The sequence below is a fragment of the Triticum dicoccoides genome, chromosome 2B, assembly GCF_002162155.2.
Source record: "Triticum dicoccoides isolate Atlit2015 ecotype Zavitan chromosome 2B, WEW_v2.0, whole genome shotgun sequence".
Lineage (NCBI taxonomy): Eukaryota > Viridiplantae > Streptophyta > Magnoliopsida > Poales > Poaceae > Triticum > Triticum dicoccoides.
This window is the reverse complement of record NC_041383.1, coordinates 129217654-129239180: the sequence shown is the minus strand read 5'-3', so window position 1 is coordinate 129239180 and position 21527 is coordinate 129217654. Positions and strand designations below refer to the sequence as shown.

Genomic DNA, 21527 nt, shown 5'->3' with positions numbered 1-21527 from the left:
GGTGCACACGGTCAGCAATGTTTCTCGTTCTAGCTTCTATCATTGACATGTGTGTCCATTGATAGGGCCGTGACGCGTCGATCTTGCTCGGCGACATCAAGGTCCAAGTCGAGGCCTCCTGCAACACACCATTTCTTGCGCCGACATATTGCTCCTCGCTGCACGTGATGTTGTTAACCTAGTAAATATTAACACTATGTTTCTCTTGTGTACAATTGTGTACTCCAAGGCTTCGGGAGCACGAATAAGCTGATTGTGATCATGATAACGAAAGGGCATGGTTGCATGCAACTCGTGGCCCTGAATTGGATGGTGTTGCTGGGGCGGAGGGATACCCTCACGGCGAGCACGAGTATTAAGCTGCCGAGACCTGGATCGGGACTCCCCGTGTTTGTTCTCCTCGTTCAGCGGCAAGGGAATCGATACCCACGACCTCACCTTGTAGGGACGATTCAGGGGGGACGAGACCCTAACAATTTTCTCCTTAATAGCGATTCGGGATTGCTATAAGTCAGTGGACTGAGACTTAACGAAGTCTTAATCAATGCTATATTCTTGAGATTTTATGTGAAGATCCGTGTAAATTTTCTTTTAATTTTCTTCTTCTTATTTTATATTTTTTGTCATTTGATTGAGACTTCGTAAGTCTCAGTCAGCTGAGAACTGGCCACACCCATAGCGATTAGCAAAAGAGAGATGCTACACGGATGGAGGATCATTTATAGAGTTAACGGGCATTGCACAGGTGGAGGTTTATAGGACTGCAAATAAGTAAAATTACCCCCACAACTCCTAAAACTATCTGAGGGGTTTGAAGTTAGTTATAATACTATGAAAATGCATATAATCCTTGTCTGGCATGCACCATGTCCCAACGTGTATTTTTGATTCTATATCTGCCTATTCTTTTTCTTTCAGACCTGCAGGAAGCTTCCTCGCTGACTCCATCGCCGTTCTTCCGCGAGAAAAGCATCCACTATGGCGATACATATCTACATACGTAGCACGTCAGTGTCGACGCCATGACCACGTAGTATACCCCACGCCACGTTCATCAGAGTCCGGCCACACTTTTTTATACCCACTACACAAGGTGACAAGACTCATAGCAGCCCCTGGCGATGATCGGATCAGCATCTTTTTCCAAGAACCCTTTTAAATAATCTGCAAGAATGCGACCGCAAGTACGCCAAATTAACAATCGGAAAATCTACAAGGCTCCAGCTTCCCCTACAAATACGGGAGCCTGCCCGCCTTCTTCCTTCACCAGCCACCCATACCGCAAGAGGAAGCAAAGCAATTTCCAAAGCAAATCAGTTCTACGTGCACAGCAGAATTCTACACCGATCGGCAATGGCGACGAAGATCTACATCGTGTAATGCTCCGCCCTCTGCTCCGCTCTTCTCTTCTTCCGGCTGGTTAGCTCAATGATTTGATTGTTATTCCATTTTTCGTTTATCATTCAGGTACTATTCGACATGGGGGCACGTCGCCACGCTGGCGGAGGAGATCAAGAAAGGCGCCGACTCCGTGCCCGGCGTCGAGGTCACCGTCTGGCGGGTGCCGGAGACGCTACCGGAGGAGGTGCTGGGGAAGATGCACGCGGCGCCGGGGCGCGAGGACCACCCCGTCATAACGGCGCGGCAGCTGGCCGAGGCCGACGGCGTCCTGTTCGGCTTCCCGACGCGGTTCGGCATGATGGCGGCGCAGATGAAGGCCTTCTTTGACTCCACCGGCGGCCTCTGGCAGGAGGGGGCCCTCGCCGGCAAGCCCGCTGGCGTCTTCTTCGCCACGGGCACGCAGGGCGGCGGTCAGGAGACCACGGCCCTCACGGCCGTGACGCAGCTGACGCACCACGGCATGATCTTCGTGCCCGTCGGCTACACGCACGGCGCCGGCATGTTCGCCATGGACGAGGTCAAGGGCGGCAGCCCGTACGGGGCTGGCACCTTCGCCGGCGCCGATGGCAGTAGGACGCCCACCGACGCCGAGCTCGCCTTGGCGGCGCACCAGGGGAAGTACTTCGCCGGCATCGCCAAGAAGCTCAAGGCCGTCGTCTGAGCTGCTCACAGCAATGGTCGTGCGGGATTGCACATCGTGTGTGGATGGATGATTTCCGGTTTATTAGCATGTCAACTGGAGCAAAATTTGTTTATTAGCAATTATTACTACACCGTGCTATAGTTTCTAATAGTATATCTTTTTGGGAAAGAAATAATAATGGCGACACTTATGCTCAAAATATGGTTTCTCCCGCCGGTGCGGATTTAGCTCTTGGGGTTGAACCTAAAACTGAGGTCAACCCTCACTTCCCCAGCGTTCTGGTCAATTCATTGATTCACTCGCTCAATGTTAGCGCGTGACAAAGGGGGGCCATTTACATTTGTATTGTTGGATAAAACTCAAGGGCAACAATGTGTGGGAGAACTCGTGACGATTCTAATTGGAGTATTTGTTGAATTTGAAATCGATGACTTCAAAAAACTTATTGAATATTTGGTTATGTCTTGTGACGATTCTAACTGAAGTATTGTTGTACTAGAAATATTTGCAAGTTATTTATGGATGGATTGTGCTATTTTCTGTAATTATTTTCAGTGTTGTGGACTTAAAAAAACAGGGACAAACCTTTAGGGTATATGGTTGGATGGTCGAATTTTGTATCTACATCTACGGATCAGTCGGCGGACAAGTGTTGGTTTTAAGAGTCGTGTTAAAGGTGGCCTTATTTGAGAGACAAAGAAGGAAGAGAACGAAAATGCATAGGAGCACTCGGCGACTCACCTCTATAATATCTCACCATTAAAGAAGCATAGGGATTCGTGCCGTTATATTAGTTTGGGTGTATTCTTTAGTTTAGGACGATGAATATATTTCTTTAAGAGAAGTATATGGTTGTATCCTTCTGAACACTCTTAATGATCTCTGAGGATAATAAATGCGTTATTGTGGGTGGCTTGAATGACATGTGACAGTGGCCCAACGTGCATGCAGATTTTGTTGAGCCTCACGTTTACAACACATCTAATAATATTCAGATTGTCTGACTAGTGAATAATTAATAAGAATTTTTAAAACAATTATGTTTTTACCAAGTTTTTAAGAATCATTTCAACTTTTGAAAAATATGTTTAATGGATTTAAATCATTTCCAAGATTTAGGAAATGTGGAAAAAAGTTCTGTGAAATTATCTGTCTTCTATAAAAACTGAGAATCTCATTATGAGAAAATAGAAGTAAATGGTGGATTTCAGTTATATGATTTTAATTCTTGGAAAAGTCATGGTACAAATTCCACAATCTATGTCTTTCCAGGGAAATAAAAAAAATTACTATACTGACTCCTGGGAAATTATGTAAAAATATTGAGAGAATTTCGTTATATTTCTTGTTGTTTTTCTTTACTAAAAACACAAAAACTTCATGATAGTAATTTTAAGAAATTTCATTACACTAATCTCAAGACTTATTCTTTTGTAAAATATATGTTATTATTAGGGGCAATGATAGGCGCCGGTCGACCGGCCCAAATTTGGGCCGGTCACCGCGCAGCCGTCCGATTTCCCTATTTACAGCTGTTAGATTTGACGCTTTCCCTCGAGTCATCGTCTTCCCTGCATTGCCTGAGAGAGAAAAAGGGGGGGACATCCCCACGTGCGCTCCCCACGCGCATAGCCCTGCCCGCCGCACGTCACTCGCCAGAGCTCCACCGGTCGCCGCCTCGCTTCGAAGCCCGAATTCGCCACCGTCGCACGCCTTCTCGTCTTGCCGTCGTTCCAGCACCGCCCTTCCCCGGATGCAGCTCTGCCCAACACCGGTTCCAGCAACTCGCAGTGATGATCATAGCACGGCGCCGCTGTCTCTGGCTCGCCGCTGTCGCTGACCTGCACCATCATGTTCCAGCGAAAAAACATATCTCAGCTGAAAAAAGCTCTGGTGTTCAGTTGCAGCAAAACCAAAAACTGGTTCCAGCAGAAAAAAATGTGGTTCCAGCAAAACGACCTGAGAAACTGCGAAACCAGTAAAATCGGTTGAAGCAAAAATTTATTCCGATTCCAGCAAAAAATTATCCTGATTCCAGCAAAAATTTACTTTGGTTCCAACAAAACGATCTGAGTAACTGGAAACTTCGGTAATCATTTGAAGCAAAAATTTATCTAGTTCCAGCAAAAATTAAGTACAGTTCCAGCAAAAATGAACTCAACAACTAGAAATCGGATAATAGTTTGAAGCAAAATTTACATCGGTTCTAGCAAAAAAGAACTTGAGTTCCAGCAAAAAACAGATCAGCAAAACAACCCAGCTTGCAGCTCCCCAAAAACTCCGGTCACTGCTCCGGCACCAACGGATGCAGCTCTGCCGTTGAAAGGGTGCGGCTGATTCCAGCTTCCTATTCCCGGTTGCTTCTTGCCGCCGGCGGTCGCCGTTGGATGCATCCCTCCTAGCCGTCGCCGGAGCTGCATCAAGCGTCGCCGGAGCTGCAACCTTTCAGTTTGGAGGTGCATCCAACGGCTAGGAGGGATGCATCCAACGGCGACCGCCGGCGGCAAGAAGCAACCGGGAATAGGAAGCTGGAATCAGCCGCACCCTTTCAACGGCAGAGCTGCATCCGTTGGTGCCGGAGCAGTGACCGGAGTTTTTGGGGAGCTGCAAGCTGGGTTGTTTTGCTGATCTGTTTTTTGCTGGAACTCAAGTTCTTTTTTGCTAGAACCGATGTAAATTTTGCTTCAAACTATTATCGGATTTCTAGTTGTTGAGTTAATTTTTGCTGGAACTGTACTTAATTTTTGCTGGAACTAGATAAATTTTTGCTTCAAATGATTACCGGAGTTTCCAGTTACTCAGATCGTTTTGTTGGAACCAAAGTAAATTTTTGCTGGAATCAGGATAATTTTTTGCTGGAATCGGAATAAATTTTTGCTTCAACCCATTTTACTGGTTTCGCAGTTTCTCAGGTCGTTTTGCTGGAACCACATTTTTTTCTGCTGGAACCAGTTTTTGGTTTTGCTGCAACTGAACACCAGAGCTTTTTTCAGCTGAGATATGTTTTTTCGCTGGAACATGATGGTGCAGGTCAGCGACAGCGGCGAGCCAGAGACAGCGGCGCCGTGCTATGATCATCACTGCGAGTTGCTGGAACCGGTGTTGGGCAGAGCTGCATCCGGGGAAGGGCGGTGCTGGAACGACGGCAAGACGAGAAGGCGTGCGACGGTGGCGAATTCGGGCTTCGAAGCGAGGCGGCGACCGGTGGAGCTCTGGCGAGTGACGTGCGGCGGGCAGGGCTATGCGCGTGGGGAGCGCACGTGGGGATGTCCCCCCTTTTTCTCTCTCAGGCAATGCAAGGAAGATGATGACTCGAGGGAAAGCGTCAAATCTAACAGCTTTTTTTTTTTTGAGAATCTCACAAAGCTTTATTACTAAATCATAATGTTCATAGGTACAAAAAGAAGATCGCCGGGTTGTCCTAGCCAAGTGTGTCGGCCAAACCCTAAAGATAACGCATGCTTTGCGAGATTATGGGCCTCCGTATTGGAGGTCCTATACTCATGAGTAAACGAACATGAAATAAAGGTAGTTGCTCTAGTCTTGATTTCCTCGACAATGGCTCCAAATTCTGCTGAGCTTCCCTGTCTGATTGCATCTACCACCACCTTGCAATCGGAGGCAACAAATAAATGGTTGATATAGAGATCTTCTGAAAGTGCTAATGCCTCCCGAACAGCTAGTGCTTCTAGCACTTGGGGGTTGTGCAGTCCTCTGAAAACGAGAGCTGACGCTCCCATGAACAAGCCTCTCTCATCCCTGCAAACCACACCAACTGCGCCAAACGTACCTGGGCGTGACACGGCCGCGTCCACGTTGAGTTTGTAGTAATCTGTTGGTGGTGGAATCCACGTACGGGGTCGTGGTACTGCTATCCCATGTGCTTCCTCCTTCTTCTTCTTCAAAAACTCTATGTCTGATAAGTAAGCTTTGATGAAGTTGTCAGTGGCAAACGGAGTCTGGTATATATCCTCATGTATAGCTTTCCGCCCATAAAGTAACAATCATCAACTGAAATTGCTCCGGTGGAAGAGAGTCATTCATGGCAAAGAGCCACAGCCGTGCGTCAGGTTCTGAGGTTGCCCACATGTGCTCGACCATCTCAGCTTCTGAAAGTGCCCACACACACCTAGACACATTACACTCCAGCAAAGAATGCCGCCAGCTATCCTGCCCTCCACATAGGGAGCAAGCACTCGTAGTGGCCATATGACGATGGTTTAGGACATCTCCCGTAGGGAGTGAGTGTTGCGCCAATCGCCAAGTGAAAAAGCGCAGTTTCGGTGGCACTGACATGTTCCATAGCGAGTTCCACCCCCTCATCTCATGTTCAGAGTTGGAAGGATCCTCCCTTTCCTCCAGCCATGCCTCGCGCCCAATCTTGATCTTGACAATCATCTTATAAGCTGACCGTACAGAAAAACGCCCCCTTGGATCATCATTCCATGCCCAGAAATCGTCCACACGCCGTGTACAGAGCGGTATTTAACAGCTGTAAATAGGGAAATCGGACGGCTGCGCGGTGACCGGCCCAAATTTGGGCCGGTCGACCGGCGCCTATCATTGCCCCATATCATATTGCATCAATAAAGCAGGAGTACTTGAAACATAATCCACTTAGTTTCATGTTCTTGCATTTTCTAAATTTCCTTTTCCAAACAAGCCAGCCATAAAAGCTCAAGGCCTCTCTCACACACACACACCATGAACTAGTACTGTACAAGCCAATAGCAAACGCGTACGCATGCAGCTGTCCCGCCTGAACCAGCACACCTTCCTCTCCCTCCTCAAAGCCGCCGCCTCCGTCTCCTCTCGCCGCCTCCCCAGCCTCCACGCCGTCTACATCAAGCTCGGGTTCCTCGCCCACACGCGCGTCACCAATGGCTTCATCCAGGGGTACTGCGCCACGAGGCGAGTCACCGACGCGCGCAGGGTGTTCGCCGAAATGCCGCGCCAGGACACCGTCTCCTTCAACTCCATGATCCACGGCTACGCGGTGTCCGGCGACGTCGCATCGGCGTGCCGGCTCTTTGAGCAGGTCCCGGCGCCGACGCCCGTCACGTGGACGTCGATGGTCGCCGGCCTCTGCCGCGCCGGGGATGTCGGGTCGGCAAGGCGCGTCTTCGACAAGATGCCGGAGAGGGACCTGGTTTCGTGGAACGCCATGATCTCTGGGCACGTCGGGAACAGGCAGCCCGTCGAGGCTCTCTGTCTCTTTGGGCGGATGATGAAGGAAGGGTTCGTGCCAAACCGTGGGACTGTTGTCAGCGCGCTGTCAGCCTGCGCGAGCGCCGGTGCGTTGGAGACAGGGAAGTGGGTCCATGTGTTCATAGAGAAGAACAGGCTCCGGTGGGACGAGTTCCTGGGGACGGCGCTTATTGACATGTATGCCAAGTGTGGCGCTGTGGAGCTTGCGTTGGAGGTGTTCGCGAGCTTGAGGGCGAGGAACACATGTACCTGGAATGCCATGATCAATGGCTTGGCCATGAATGGCTACTCAGCAATGGCGTTGGACATGTTTCGCCAAATGGAGCTTGACGGAAGAGTGGTACCGGATGAAGTGACCTTTGTAGGAGTCCTCTTGGCATGCAGCCATGGTGGATCTGTGGATGCAGGTAGGGAGCATTTCAACATGATCTCCAAGAAGTATGGCATAGGGTTAATCCTTGAGCACTATGCGTGCATGGTTGATCTCCTTGCCCGATCTGGTCATCTACAAGAGGCACACAAGCTCATTACAGAGATGCCAATGAAGCCAGATGTTGTCATCTGGAGGGCATTGCTTGGTGGATGCCGGCTCCACAAGAATGTCAAGATGGCTGAAATTGTCATAACTGAAATGGCAGCAACCTGCAGTGGAGACCATGTGCTCCTGTCCAATCTCTATGCTGCAGTAGGGAGATGGAATGGCGTTGAAGATGTTCGGAGGACCATGAGAAGCAAGGGGATCGAGAAGATTCCTGGTTGCAGCTCGGTTGAGATGGATGGTTCCATCCATGAATTCATTTCAGGTGACAAGTCACATCCATCATATGATGACATTCATGCAAAACTGATTGAGATTGGTGGAAGGATGCAACAGCAAGGTCATGTCACAGAGATCACTGAGGTGTTCTATGACATTGAAGATGAAGAGAAAGAGCAGGCGCTTGGACATCACAGTGAGAAGCTTGCAATAGCGTTTGGGCTCATTGGAGGACCTCCAGATGCTACAATCAGAATTGTCAAAAATCTCCGCTTTTGCATGGATTGCCACAAGTTTGCTAAGCTAGTGTCCAAGATCTATCAACGGGAAATTGTGGTTCGTGATAGAGCCAGGTTCCATCATTTTAGAGGGGGAACTTGTTCTTGCAATGATTTTTGGTAGAAGAGAATCAGTTAAACTCTGGCACAGTGGCAGTGGTATACAGTATGTTTTTCTCATTGTGAGCTTCTGCTTGCTAGTTCTTGTTTACTCTTTAGTAGGATATGCCCTTGCACAGTTGTCTGAGTCAATGTGTGTAGTCTGGGGATAAGTTCAAAAGTCTTGATAGCGTACCCGAACAAGTCAAGAAACATCGTGAACTCTAATCGAGCTAATGAAATCATTCAGTTATTCATTTGCACACATGTAAATATGTACAACACAACTCAACTTGACTGAATATCTTGATGAAACCGCAAAGGGGTTAAGAAAAGCTAGAAATACCAGATTAGTCTCTTTTGGGTGTGTTAATACATTGCACAAAAATCTGCAGAAGCATCAGTAGTGGAACTTTGCACGTCGTAATTGTCAATGTAGTCCTTGTAACTGCATTATGTCCTTGAAAATCTCCGAAAATATTACAAGCAAGGCGCCCCCCATAACAAATGAGAGGGTTAATTTCCCTCCTGGGACTATGGGGGATATAGGAGCTTCCAAGTCATTTGAGTATCTCTCTGACCAAGACATGGCTGCAGGGAAAACTCCAAAGAGTACCAGAACTGAAAAGAATACATGCAAGGGATCAGTTCATTTCTCCAAGTAACAAATCTAATATTTCAACAATAAGTGAATCATACGAATATTCTGCACTTCCTATTCATAAAAGGTCATTGCAGTAGATTGTAGCAGACCATATGAAATGTTCTGCTATTCTATATCAGTATATTATTTTGTGTCTGCAGCCTGCAAGGAGTCCAGTATTTCTCATTGGGACTAGAGATACTGTAAAAGCATCCTTACCTCCATAAGTTCCTGCAAAGTCCAATGCCTTGAAAAATATCTCTGGATCAAGCAGTGACAGAACAAGCGGAGGGAACAAAGTTACAAGGTACGTCAGAGGTTTGTTCTGTCCACTTGGTAGTTTGAGCACTGCAAAGTTGTATAGAAGAAGCAAAAAAGAGAAGGATAATGAATTAATAGCAGTAAGCTCTAGACCTCTTCCTAGCTCAAAAATATGATTGCTCTGGAGTCTGGACTGAAGAAGATACTTACAGTCTGCGATGAAGTCTGAGAGTCCTAGAACAAATCCAATGTATGATGTGCCTATTGCCAAAAATGAGAATGCCTCAACGATAGGCTGCAAATAAGAAGGTGTTTCAAATCAATCCCCATTTATCGCACATCATAAGAACATCTTGAAAAATACTTACCCCCACTGTACCATTGCTTGACCTAAGTTGTTGTAATGGATCAGTAATAGTCCCACTTTCTGCAAACCCCGGGATTGTCCCCAGGATGACAGCATCCCATATGAGAAACAGAGCAAGGGGTATGGCAGTACCTAACACAATGGCCTTCCTGCAAGATTCAGTAAGATTATCATATGCCTCTGGAAGTCACCAACTTAGGATATAGTAGCGTGACCGGTCCAACATAAATATGTCTGTCCCTTTTTAATGAGAAAATTTTCTTGTTCTTCAAGATCTTATGTTTTCTCGAAAGAAGGCATATATTGCTCTGTTGCTGTAAGTCTGAAAACTCTGTCTATCCTTTTGATGTCACAAGTAACAACTGCTGTACTTATGCAGGTAGTGTACACATTTATCTTCACAACCTTACCTTACTTTTGATAGGTCTCCCTCCAAATTTGTACACAGAACAGGAACTACATTCTGTTCAGGAATCAGGAATATACTCAGTCAAATACCAAGAAGATTAATTTTTCGACGTGAATATGGTAAGCGAGATTACCTGATATACGAATGAAAGAGCAATTATTGGTATACTTTGGGGAGCAGCAGCAAAATTCGTTTCGAGAAGAGAACTCCACTGTATGTTTCCACTTGCCACCACCTGTGAAGGTCACACCCGTTTGTTCAGTGTCTATACTTTGTTGTAGGATGTACCTTACGCGAAAGAAATTTCCTAGTGGTTGCTCATGTTATCTTTGTCGTCACTCGCCGGACATAATTTTTCTGTATTCCAACAACTATTACTGGGTACTAAAAGAATGGCAATATTTCCTGTCAAATAGAACCTGTTTATCTATAAGCATTGAGGATTTGGATCTATACACTTACGCTCATGTAGCTTACTGTACGTGCACACTTGGACTGTCTTAAATTTTTATCTCACTAACAGAGTATTTTGCAACCAAAATTTGTAGGCTTGTAAGTTATTTTCAGGAAATGTAGTCATGTTTCATTCTCTTTGTCGACTGCTAAAAGCCTAGGATCATCAAGGTTTCAAATATTTATGACGGGTTAATGTAGAACTCCACTTACCACAAGAGCTGTGAAGGATGTTATGATACTGAACACCAAAAAGCCATTCACGGCACCAATGACTCTCTGACTGCAGCCATCAAGAAGATTAGTTTTACTGCTTATAATCTCTGAAAGAAGTATTCAACAATTGTGACTTCATGGCATACCATGTTATATAATAAATTTCCTAAGTAATTAGGGACATTAGGACAGAAATTTCTGTATAACAAATATCAGTAAGAAATAGCCTTAATGCAATATCTGTTATAAAATAAATTCTATATAACAAATTTCTATAATATCTGCTATATGATAGACTATCCTCTTTTGTGAACCTTAATAATTGCATATGCATTTGTTTTGCAAATCGAGAATGAAGTTAACCCTTAATGGTTACTCCCTCCGTTCTAAATATAAGACCTTTTAGAGATTTCAATAGGGACAACATACGGATGTATTTAGAGTGTAGATTTACTCAATTTGCTCCGTATGTAGTCTATATTGGAATCTCTAAAAACGCTTATATTTAGGAACGGAGGGAGTACAAAGTAGTAGACTTGAAGCTACACTGGATGTAGTCAGGAGCTCCCATAACATAATTTGAAAATATCTTGTGATGAACCCTGAAGTTAAGTAGCATGGAACTAAAAAAGCGAAACATCTGCTTGAACAATTTTGTTTGCTATTACTGGAAGTGCATCATCTAATATGATGCAGTAACATTTCTCAAATACCTTCCGAAGTAGCATAAACCCCCAAAAGCCAGTGAAAATAGTGTGGCACTCTCCCATCTGTAAGCATACTGACGTCATCAATGGTTGAAGAAAAGAAATTACTGAACACTAAATCAAATGCATGATGATGACCAATGATGGTTAGTAAATGCTACGTAGAACCTACATGCAGGAAAATATTTATGTGGATTGTAGAAGTACCGACTAGTGTAAATTGATTAAATTCCATAGCAGTTGTTTCTCACATAATGCAAGCTCCTGATATTTTGTTTTTCTGGGGTTACAACACAAAGGTAAAGCATATAATAGACACTACATCTCTATACACTAGTAAGATGAATACGTCATCTTTACAACAAAAGCTGGGAAAATAAATGTATTGGCTAATAAAATGAAGATCATGGAAAGAGGTCATACAATGGAATGCCCAATGAGTTTGTTAAGATCTCTGAAGAGCGTGCCACATACGCAACAAGAAGTGCATAATGTATAAACAAATATGAAAAGCTGCAGGCACATAGAAATTATGGTCAAAATTTCTCCAGTTCAAATAGGAATTTGTAACTGAGTGTATTACATAGTGATATGAATCCCATTATGATGTTCATATCAATGTATATTATGATTTGGAGTTCTTATATACATAAGAATTTATTATACCAGGCTGTTCTTACTCCAACTGTCCCTAGAGTGCGCTTAGCCATTGAAACCTGGAAAAAGAGAGCCTTCAGAGAGTATGCTTGCTACTTTCAACCACGCAAGATGCAAAATATACAAGGAATGAAATACATATCATAGATGGATAGGTGCAACATCCCACCCATTATTGAGCACTTTCTGGTATTTGGAGCGTGTATCATTCTCTATCTTTTGCCAGTCTTAATTCATTTCTATCTTGTGTTCAGGTGAAATATATCCAAGCACTAGGTGATATTGGATCAACCTCCTATCATATGCCACTTTTTAGCTAAATCACATAATCGTAGATTCATTTTAATTGCCTCTAATAGAAACTTTGATCAGGAAATCAGCAATGGAGTGACGCGTTAACTACCAGGGAGACACCTCCAGATCCTAGCTCACACATTGTATTGACATTTACTTCAGCAACTAACAGCCCTGTTACAACCTGGAGAAAGCGATGGCAAACGAAAACTGTAAGTGCAGACAAGTAAGTGAATTCGACAAAATATGGGTGAAACTATCAAACCCTCCCGTATCAGGTGACACACACAACAAGCAAATATTCTTTACGACGAGAATTTATCCAGGAAAGCGCAATGCAAAAGGGTTTACCTTTGAGAGGCTTCTCTGACTGCATGTCACCTCTAACACATCAGGTTTGATAGTTTACCCAGTCAATTGACATTCTATTACCATATATGCCCAGCAGAAAATGCATGTGACCGCTGAGGCCAAGAATCCAGCTTCCTGTGTGACGGCAGGGATCGCAAGGATACCTGCCCCGACCTATGGCACCAACATTGATGAAAAGGAAGGTTAGTTATGTAACATAATAAGCCTTTTCTTACTCCGAACTATTCCTGAAATATATGTTTACTCCAAAGGGATGTCTCAAGTACGTAGTTTCTAACATGTGTGAAATAATGCCGCTATGGATTGAGTTTTGTCGCAAAGCTACTGATGTGTCAAGGTGCGTAGTATTATTACCGAAAAGGCTTTCACTCCGCTTTATAGATAAAGCAAACCACCACAGCTACAAGGGCCAACACAAGTTCAAACCGCACGCACACACAAGGTGCGTAGTATTATTCCTTGTGGATTTTTTGGCTTGCAATGCTAGTTTCGTGAGACAGGGTTGTTGTCCTCAATGTTTTATCTGATCTCTGTCGTGTGGTCTTTTACATTTCACTGATTCTGGACAGGCGCATTGCATTTAAAAAAAGCCTTTACCTGCAGCCTACTAAGCAATCTGACATCAAAATTTCAGGTCTTACATTACTTCAAGGGCGGTAAGAAAAAAAGGAAAACGTTACCGTTGTGCCTGCCACAAGGAAGATGGAACTGGTGATACTCCCTGGCACATCCAAGCGAAAAACAGAGACAATCCCATCAGGTGCGCCCCAAAGGCCAAAAACGCGCAAGAAAGCTCGGCAAAGCAACAGACTGCATGATCCGAGCATGGTTACCTGGCTCGTGCTTCATGGTTGCCTTGTTGACATTGGAGAAGAGGCGCTCCAGCTGCGGAGGCGAGCTACCCGGTGATCGCCCCTCGGCAGACTGGGAACAGCGACATCGCTGCAGCCTCCTCCTCCTGGCCTCCCCTGTCCTGCTAACCGCCGGTGTTTTTATAGAGGAAGGCGGCAAGACGGATGATGCCGGCGGTGAGCTCAGCAGAGGGCAGCACTGGAGAGCGGCTGCTGCCATTGCTGCCGCTGCCACTGCTGCTTCTTCCTCTAGAGGTAGGCTTGGAGCTTTCTTTTTTTGTTTTTGTTTTCTTTTTCTGTTATCTTCCGGTTGTTATTGGTGGGGGTTTGTGTGGCGCAGGTGTCCAGGCTGAAAAGTTCTGGTGCTGTGGCGCAATGGCAGTCCTAGAGCTGTGTGAGCGTTTGTGGATCAGCTCTGTGTGGAAGAGGAAGCAGAACTGTCACTTGCCCAAACTTTTTGTTGTTGCATGTGCGTATGCTGAAGGAAAGATCCATGATCTGTTGATGGTTTGCAAACTTGCAGTTGCTTTGCTTGTACGTTTGATTATTTTTTAATAAAATAGAAGCTTTATTAGCCAACATAGATCTGCACCAGTTATAGATGCACACTAGCGTCATCGAGCTGTCAAAAAGAAAGATGCACACTTTTTTTAAAATAAAATAAAAGCATTTCACTACAAATCGAGTTTGTTATGGCAAGTTAAGTTGTCGCGAGGATGACAATTTTCTTTAGTAAGCATGACAAGTCCTAGGCATGTTCAATTTTTTGCCAGGATTTACCATGCTTACTAAAAGGAATTGCCATCCTCGCGAAAACTTAATTTGTCATAAAAAAAGTTTTATTTGCGGTGATTAAAAATCTGACGTCAGTTTTTTACATTTCTAGAATAAAAAATGATGTCAGAATGCCAAAGAGAAACAACCAATTACATAAAGCAGAAAAAAAGAATCATGGCCTGCAAATGCTTGTTACTGCACGAAAACAAGTCTCCTGGAGATCTTCGTAGGTGCGCCCAATATTCTCGAAACAAAAACATGAAGCAAAACCACCTCCAATGTCGGTTTGCTTGGCTTTTGGGAATTTTGGGTCACATGCCCGGGATGAAATCTCTGCTAGGCTTGCCGATGCTGGCAATGACAACACTTGAGGATGTCGTTGTCCCCCTTCTGGAGGCACTACCATGGCCTTTCTCCGTGCCCCTCTTTGAGCACCGGGGAAAACCCTAGATCTGGTTCACCAGATTGGATGGCGGCGACACGACATTGTCCCCTTTGCGAAGGCGCCATCTTGGTTGTTCGCAGCGGGCCCGGTGTTGAATTTGGAGATGTTGGACGCCGTGTTTCTTCGGGTTGCTTCCCAGGGCATGGACATCCAGGGGCGCAATGTATGACATTGTTGGCGCTTCCTCCACGGCTTCTCCTTCCAGCCCGGCCTAGTCCCGCAACCCACTTGTCGACTCCTCTAGGTGCTTAAGGTGAGGGGTATGTTCATCCAGTCAGTCCTCGAGTCATAGCGGTGCGAAGCAGGGGCCTCGCATTTGTTATGATGCGGTCTAGGTGCCTTGTGTCTCGTCTCCTCGCCTTCCTTGGCTGGAATTCTTGCTAGGTGAGTTTAGTGTTGTGTTGCATCCCTTGTTCGACTCTTCCCACACCTAGTATGATGCCCCCTTTCTCTCTTCTTGATGCGATTGTTGTTCTCTCTTACCTATGAATGAAATGATACGCGAACCTTGTGCAGTTGTAGAAAAAAGTCAATTTGTTGAACACGCTACAAAACCCTAGTATGCCCAACCCAAAGGTGGCTTCTCTAGGAAACCCACGACATTGAAGCCCACCGCAGCAAGTGGGGCCTACCTCATCTTTTTTTTGTAAAGAGTGGTCTAGCTCGTTAGACCTACTGCTAAGAAAAGCTCGTTATAGTTTGGCTAGAGCTACGATCGTGTTGAAAATTGACGACTATCTACCAAGGAAGATGCTTCCTGGAGATCCTTGTCGAAGAGTGGGCCATTCTTGCAAGACCAACCTTTGTGGATGCAATCTAGCTCTTGTACTTGGTGAACCCCTTGTATCAATATATCTTAGCAGTAGAATGTAGGGTTATTACCCATCTCGAGACCCTGAACTTGGGTATGAGTGGTAAATTCATTATAATCACCATCGTCAAAGTCAATTACCGTCCCCGGCCGGATGTAGCTTTCGGCTGGTTCACAACTTCCTGCGCCTGTCAATTGGTACATTTGATTTACATGTTGTTATATTTTCTTTTGGAAGTGTGATGTAGGCTAGAACCCTAGATGCCCGATCGTTCATGATTGGCGGGGATCCTACGAAGAACATGAAGAACACGAGGAGAAATCATGAGGGGAAACACGAGAGAATCACTCAAACCAACAAGATTCGGTCACACATATGCTAGATCCTCGAAACACAAAGAGTGATACACGATCCAAAGTCAACAAAGGACGATACAAAGGTCTTCTCCGTGAGGAGGTCTTGAAGGGTCTTCCCGTGATGGGGTCTTGAATTCGCTTGGGGGATCTTCTCCGAAGAGGTTGTGAACTCTGATGGAGAAGTAACCAAGTGGATGAGCAAAGCTCTATCTCAAATATGAGCTAAACCAATGCTAACCCTAAAACATAGGAGATAGAGGAGTATATATAGTCTAGGGCCATGAAGGGGTAAGTAAAGGGCGGAACAAGTACATGGGCCTCGGCCCAGAGACGCTGTGCGCAGGCAGGGCGGTAGTACCGGACCCTCGGGCGGTAGTACCACTTGGAGTTCGGTGGTAGTGAAGGAAATATGCCCTATAGGCAATAATAAAATTATTATTTATTCCCTTAATTCATGATAAATGTTTATTATTCATGCTAGAATTGTATTAACTGGAAACTTAGTACATGTGTGAATACATAGACAAAACATATAGTCCCTAGTATGCCTCTACTTGACTAGCTCATTAATCAAAGATGGTTATGTTTCCTAACCATTGACATGTGTTGTCATTTGATTAACGGGATCACATCATTAGGAGAATGATGGGATGGACATGACCCATCCGTTAGCTTAGCATTATGATCGTGTCAGTTTCATTGCTACTGCTTTCTTCATGACTTATACAAGTTCCTCAGACTATGAGATTATGCAACTCCCGAATACCAGAGAAACACTTTGTGTGCTACCAAACATCACAACGTAATTTGGTGATTATAAAGGTGCTCTGCAGGTGTTTCCGAAGGTGTTTGTTGGGTTGGCATAGATCGAGATTAGGATTTGTCACTCCGTGTTTTGGAGAGGTATCTCTGGGCCCTCTCAGTAATACTCATCACTATAAGCCTTGCAAGCATTGTGACTAATGAGTTAGTTGCGGGAAGAAGTATTACGGAACGAGTAAAGAGACTTGCCGGTAACGAGATTGAACTAGGTATTGAGATACCGACGATCGAATCTCGGGCAAGTAACATACCGATGACAAAGGGAACAACGTATGTTGTTATGCGGTTTGACTAATAAAGATCTTCATATAATATGTAGGAACCAATATGAGCATCCATGTTCTGCTATTGGTTATTGACCAGAGACGTGTCTCGGTCATGACTACATAGTTCTCGAACCCGTAGGGTCCGCACGCTTAATGTTTGATGACGATTGGTATTATGAGTTTATGTGATATGATGTACCGAAGATTGTTCGGAGTCCCGGATATGATCACGGACATGAAGAGGAGTCTCGAAATGGTCAATACATAAAGATTGATATATTGGACGACTATATTCGGACACCGGAAGTGTTCCGGAGAAGTTTCGGATAAAACCGGAGTGTCGGAGGGTTACCGGAACCCCCCGGGGAACTAATGGGCCTAGATGGGCCCTAGTGGAGAGAGAGAGGGACTGGCTAGGGCAGGCCGCACGCGCCCTCCCCTTGAGTCCGAATAGGACAAGGAAGGGGGGGTGGCGCCCCCTTGCCTTCCCCCTCTCCCTCTCCTTCCTTCCCCCCTCTCTCCCTTTAGGTGGAAACCTACTAGGACTTGGAGTCCTAGTAGGATTACCCTATTGGGGACGCACCCTTGGAGGGCCGGCCAGCCTCCCCCTTGCTCCTTTATATACATGGGCAGGAAGGCATGAGGGAGTCCTGGATTAAGGGGTCCTCGGACAGCCGGACTATTAGCATGGGCCGGACTGCTGGGCTATGAAGATACAAGACAGAAGACTTCTTTCCGTGTCCGGATGGGACTCTCCTTTGCGTGGATGGCAAGCTTGGTGATTTAGATATGTAGATTCCTTTCTCTGTAACCGACTTTGTGTAACCCTAGCCCACTCCGGTGTCTGTATAAACCGGATGGTTTAGTCCGTAGAGGCAACTACAATCATAATCATAGGCTAGAATTCTAGGGTTTCAGCCATTACGATCTCATGGTAGATCAACTCTTGTAATACTCATATTCATCAAGATCAATCAAGCAGGAAGTAGGGTAATACCTCCATAGAGAGGGCCCGAAGCTGGGTAAACATCATGTCCCCTGCCTCCTGTTACCATCAGCCTTAGACGCACGGTTCGGGACCCCCTACCCGAGATCCGCCGGTTTTGACACCGACATTGGTGCTTTCATTGAGAGTTCCGCTGCACCGTCACCAGAAGGCTTGATGGCTCCATCAATCATCTACAACAATGCAGTCCAGGGGGAGATCTTCCTCCCCGGGCAGATCTTCGTATTCGGCGGCTTCGCACTGCAGGCTAACTCGCTTGGCCATCTAGAGCAGATCGATAGCTACACCCCTGGCCATCGGGTCAGATTTGGAAGCCTGAATTATGTGGCTGATATCCGCGGAGACTTGATCTTCGACGGATTCGAACCCATGACGGCTGTTCCCTGCCACCACGATGAACATGACCTAAATCTATCATCGGACCGCGCTCATGAGATAGCGCCTGTAACCGCTCTGGCCCTAGATCCGGAGCAGACCACACCATGCGAGGACGGAAGCTCAACTCCACCACGGAAGCCGTAGACTCAGCGGCGTTCGAGCCGCACACAGACCCAACATCGAGCTGGGCTTGTGCCACCGGAACCTCGGATTTGTCTCCGGCCATAGGTTCTGGACCGCTTGCATCCGCGTCCATCGAACCTGATTGGGCGCCGATCTTGGAGTTCAGCTCCGTGTACATCTTCCAGCACTCACCTCTAGGCGATGTGTTCAACTCATTGAAATGCCTCTCCTTGTCGGGGGACTCCCGGCCGAACTAGGTCCGGCTTGAATTAGAAGCCGATAACGGAGAATTTCGCTCCCCACCCACCACCCACTTCATAGCCATTGTCGAAGACTTAACCGACATGTTCGATTACGGCTCCGAAGACATCAACGATATGGACAACGATGCCAGAGAGGAGCAGGCACAAAAACCACCGCTCACAAGGCAGTGGACGGCTACATCCTCATACGAGGTATATATGGTGGACGCACTTAAAGAAAAGGAGACCGACGACAATAATGATAAGCCTGTCGATGAACCTCCCAAGCATCGGCATCAGAAGCACCGATCTCGATCCGACAAAGGAAAAGGTAGCAACATTGTCACTAACGACGGTGATAATCCGGACCAAGCCGAGGACCCCACAGATCCAGCAATGGAGCAGGACAAGCGAGAGGACGGCGAACACAATTCGGGACCCCTATCTGACCACAGCGACGCCGAAGATACCAATTACCAACCTGTCTCCGAAGAGGAGGTCAGTCTGGGCAACGACAAATTCATCGTCTCGGAAGAACCCTTAGAACAAAAGCGCCTCCACCGGAGGCTTATCGCCACAGCGAGGAGCCTGAAGAAGCAGAAGCAGCAGCTAAAAGCCGCACAGGATACACTCAATGATAGATGGAACGAAGTGCTAGACGCTGAGGAAAAATATGGCTGCAATCGCCAAACAAAGGGCTATCCTAAGCGTAAATTACTGCCCGAATTCGACGATGAGGCTATTCCGCCTATACAACCGAAAAACAATACTCCCGACAAGCCGGACAGTCCACCTCGTGGATGAGACAGAGTGGCTAGCAATGGCGTACACAAGCCCTCACCCCCTCCCTGCAAAGGAAAGGAGGCCGTGGCTCGGGACCAGGAACACGATCTACGTGAGGACCTGGACAAAAAGGCTGGCAAAACCAGGTCCATCTATGGATCCAGGGAACGTGCTCCTACACGGGACCATGGTTATCAAACCAAATATGCCGGTCATTTACTAGTTCGGAACCAATACCAAACATTAAACCGTCGGACCCACGCCACAACACAGCCAAATACAGGAGTGCCACACACCCCCTGTGCTTCACCAATGAGGTGCTGGAACATGAATTTCCAGAAGGGTTTAAACCTGTAAACATCGAGGCATATGATGGAACGACAGACCCTGCGGTTTGGATAGAAGACTTTATTCTTCACATCCACATGGCTCGTGGAGATGATCTCCACGCCATCAAGTACTTACCCCTCAAGCTGAAAGGACCAGCTCGGCACTGGCTGAAAAGCCTCCATGAAAACTCCATTGGAAGCTGGGAAGAACTTGAGGACGCTTTTCAAGCCAATTTCCAAGGGACATATGTCCGGCCCTCGGATGCACACGATCTAAGTCACATAATCCAACAACCCAGAGAATCAGCCCGTAAGCTTTCGAACCGGTTTCTCACTAAGAAGAACCAAATCGTCGATTGCCCGGACGCCAAAGCCTTAGCGGCCTTCAAACATAATGTCCAGGACGAACGGCTAGCCAGACACCTCGGACAGTAAAAGCCAAGGACAATGGCAGCCTTAACTACACTCATGACCCGTTTTTGCGCGGGTGAGGACAGCTGGTTAGCCCGTAGCAGCACTAGTGAGATCCTGGCACATCTGAGGTCAGGGATGGCAATGGAAAGCCACAACGCAACAAAAACAAATGTCGAAACAATGAAGAAAGCCCAGACAATACAACGGTAAACGCCGGATTCAGTTGCCCCATACCCGGTCAACTGAAGAAGCCATTTAAAGGCAATAAAGACGGTCCATCCAGCCTAGACAAAATTCTAGACATGCCCTGCTAGATGGTCTTCAAGCAGGCCGAAAAATCAATGCCGAGCACAAGGGGAAGGGATCTCAAAGCGAAGACGAGGACGAATCTTGCCAGCCGAACACGAGGGGACAGAAGAAATTTCCACCGGAGATTAAAACAGTGAGCATGATCTATGTGACTCACATCCCAAAGAGGGAGCGCAAGCGCGCACTCCAAGATGTCTATGCCGTTGAGCCTGTTGCCCCCAAATTCAACCCATGGTCGGCCTGTCCGATCACCTTTGATTGCAGGGATCATCTGTAACGCCCCAGACATACTTTCCATATTTGTATCCAACTCTTGCCGTCTCCGGCGCTAAGTTATATTTATTTCTCGGGTTCGGGTCTTTGTCTCCGTGTGTTGTTTTTCTTTTTTGTGCATCTCTTATCATGCCATCTCGTGCATTGCATTTGCATACATGTTCATCTCATGCATTCGAGCATTTTCCCCGTTGTCCGTTTTGCATTCCGGCGCTTCGTTCTCCTCCGGTGGTCATTTCTAGTCTTCTTTCGTGTGTGGGGTCTAAACATTTCCGGATTGGACCGAGACTTGTCATGCGGCCTTGGTTTACTACCGGCAGACCGCCTGTCAAGTTTCGTATCATTTGGACTTCGTTTGATGCTCCAACGGTTAACCGAGGGACCAGAAAGGCCTCGTGTGTGTTGCAGCCCAACCCCCCCAAATTTGGCCCAAAACCCACCAAACTCTGCTCCATGTCCTAGAGCGTTCGATCACGATCGTGTGGGCGAAAACCGCACCTCATTTGGACTCTCCTAGCTCCACTTACGCCTATAAATACCCCCTCCATTCGGATCTCTTCTTCCCCCGTCCGAAAC

General features: G+C 46.4%; 2 protein-coding genes across 2 annotated transcripts; one reads left to right on the top strand and one right to left on the bottom strand.

The window, feature by feature from the left end:
* Window positions 1–1267: 1267 nt before the first annotated feature.
* On the top strand, window positions 1268–2243 carry LOC119362571 (quinone-oxidoreductase QR2-like). Its single transcript, XM_037627814.1, has 2 exons — window positions 1268–1376; window positions 1468–2243. The coding sequence occupies exons 1-2, from the start codon at window positions 1354–1356 to the stop codon at window positions 2060–2062; spliced, it is 618 nt and encodes a 205-aa protein (XP_037483711.1). The 5' UTR covers window positions 1268–1353; the 3' UTR covers window positions 2063–2243.
* A 6377-nt stretch (window positions 2244–8620) lies between these two features.
* LOC119362570 (tyrosine-specific transport protein-like) lies at window positions 8621–13988 on the bottom strand. Its single transcript, XM_037627813.1, has 14 exons — window positions 13599–13988; window positions 13446–13486; window positions 12826–12918; window positions 12503–12577; window positions 12109–12158; window positions 11866–11955; window positions 11449–11505; window positions 10733–10802; window positions 10200–10301; window positions 10068–10120; window positions 9659–9806; window positions 9501–9585; window positions 9249–9377; window positions 8621–9007 (listed from the first exon to the last, which is right to left on the bottom strand). Exons 1-14 carry the CDS (start codon window positions 13834–13836, stop codon window positions 8817–8819), a joined length of 1422 nt encoding a protein of 473 aa, XP_037483710.1. The 5' UTR covers window positions 13837–13988; the 3' UTR covers window positions 8621–8816.
* Window positions 13989–21527: the final 7539 nt, after the last annotated feature.

What these genes read in the sequence shown, in the direction of transcription:
- LOC119362570 (XM_037627813.1), bottom strand. Translation starts at nt 13,836, where the DNA reads ATGGCAGCAGCCGCTCTCCAGTGCTGCCCTCTGCTGAGCTCACCGCCG. An exon ending in TCCTTGTGGCAGGCACAACG is followed by an intron (nt 12,919 to 13,445) that starts GTAACGTTTTCC and finishes TTGGTGCCATAG; the next exon opens with GTCGGGGCAGGTATCCTTGC. An exon ending in AACTCATTGGGCATTCCATT is followed by an intron (nt 11,506 to 11,865) that starts GTATGACCTCTT and finishes GTATGCTTACAG; the next exon opens with ATGGGAGAGTGCCACACTAT.
- LOC119362571 (XM_037627814.1), top strand. Translation starts at nt 1,354, where the DNA reads ATGGCGACGAAGATCTACATCGT. An exon ending in GCGACGAAGATCTACATCGT is followed by an intron (nt 1,377 to 1,467) that starts GTAATGCTCCGC and finishes TTTATCATTCAG; the next exon opens with GTACTATTCGACATGGGGGC.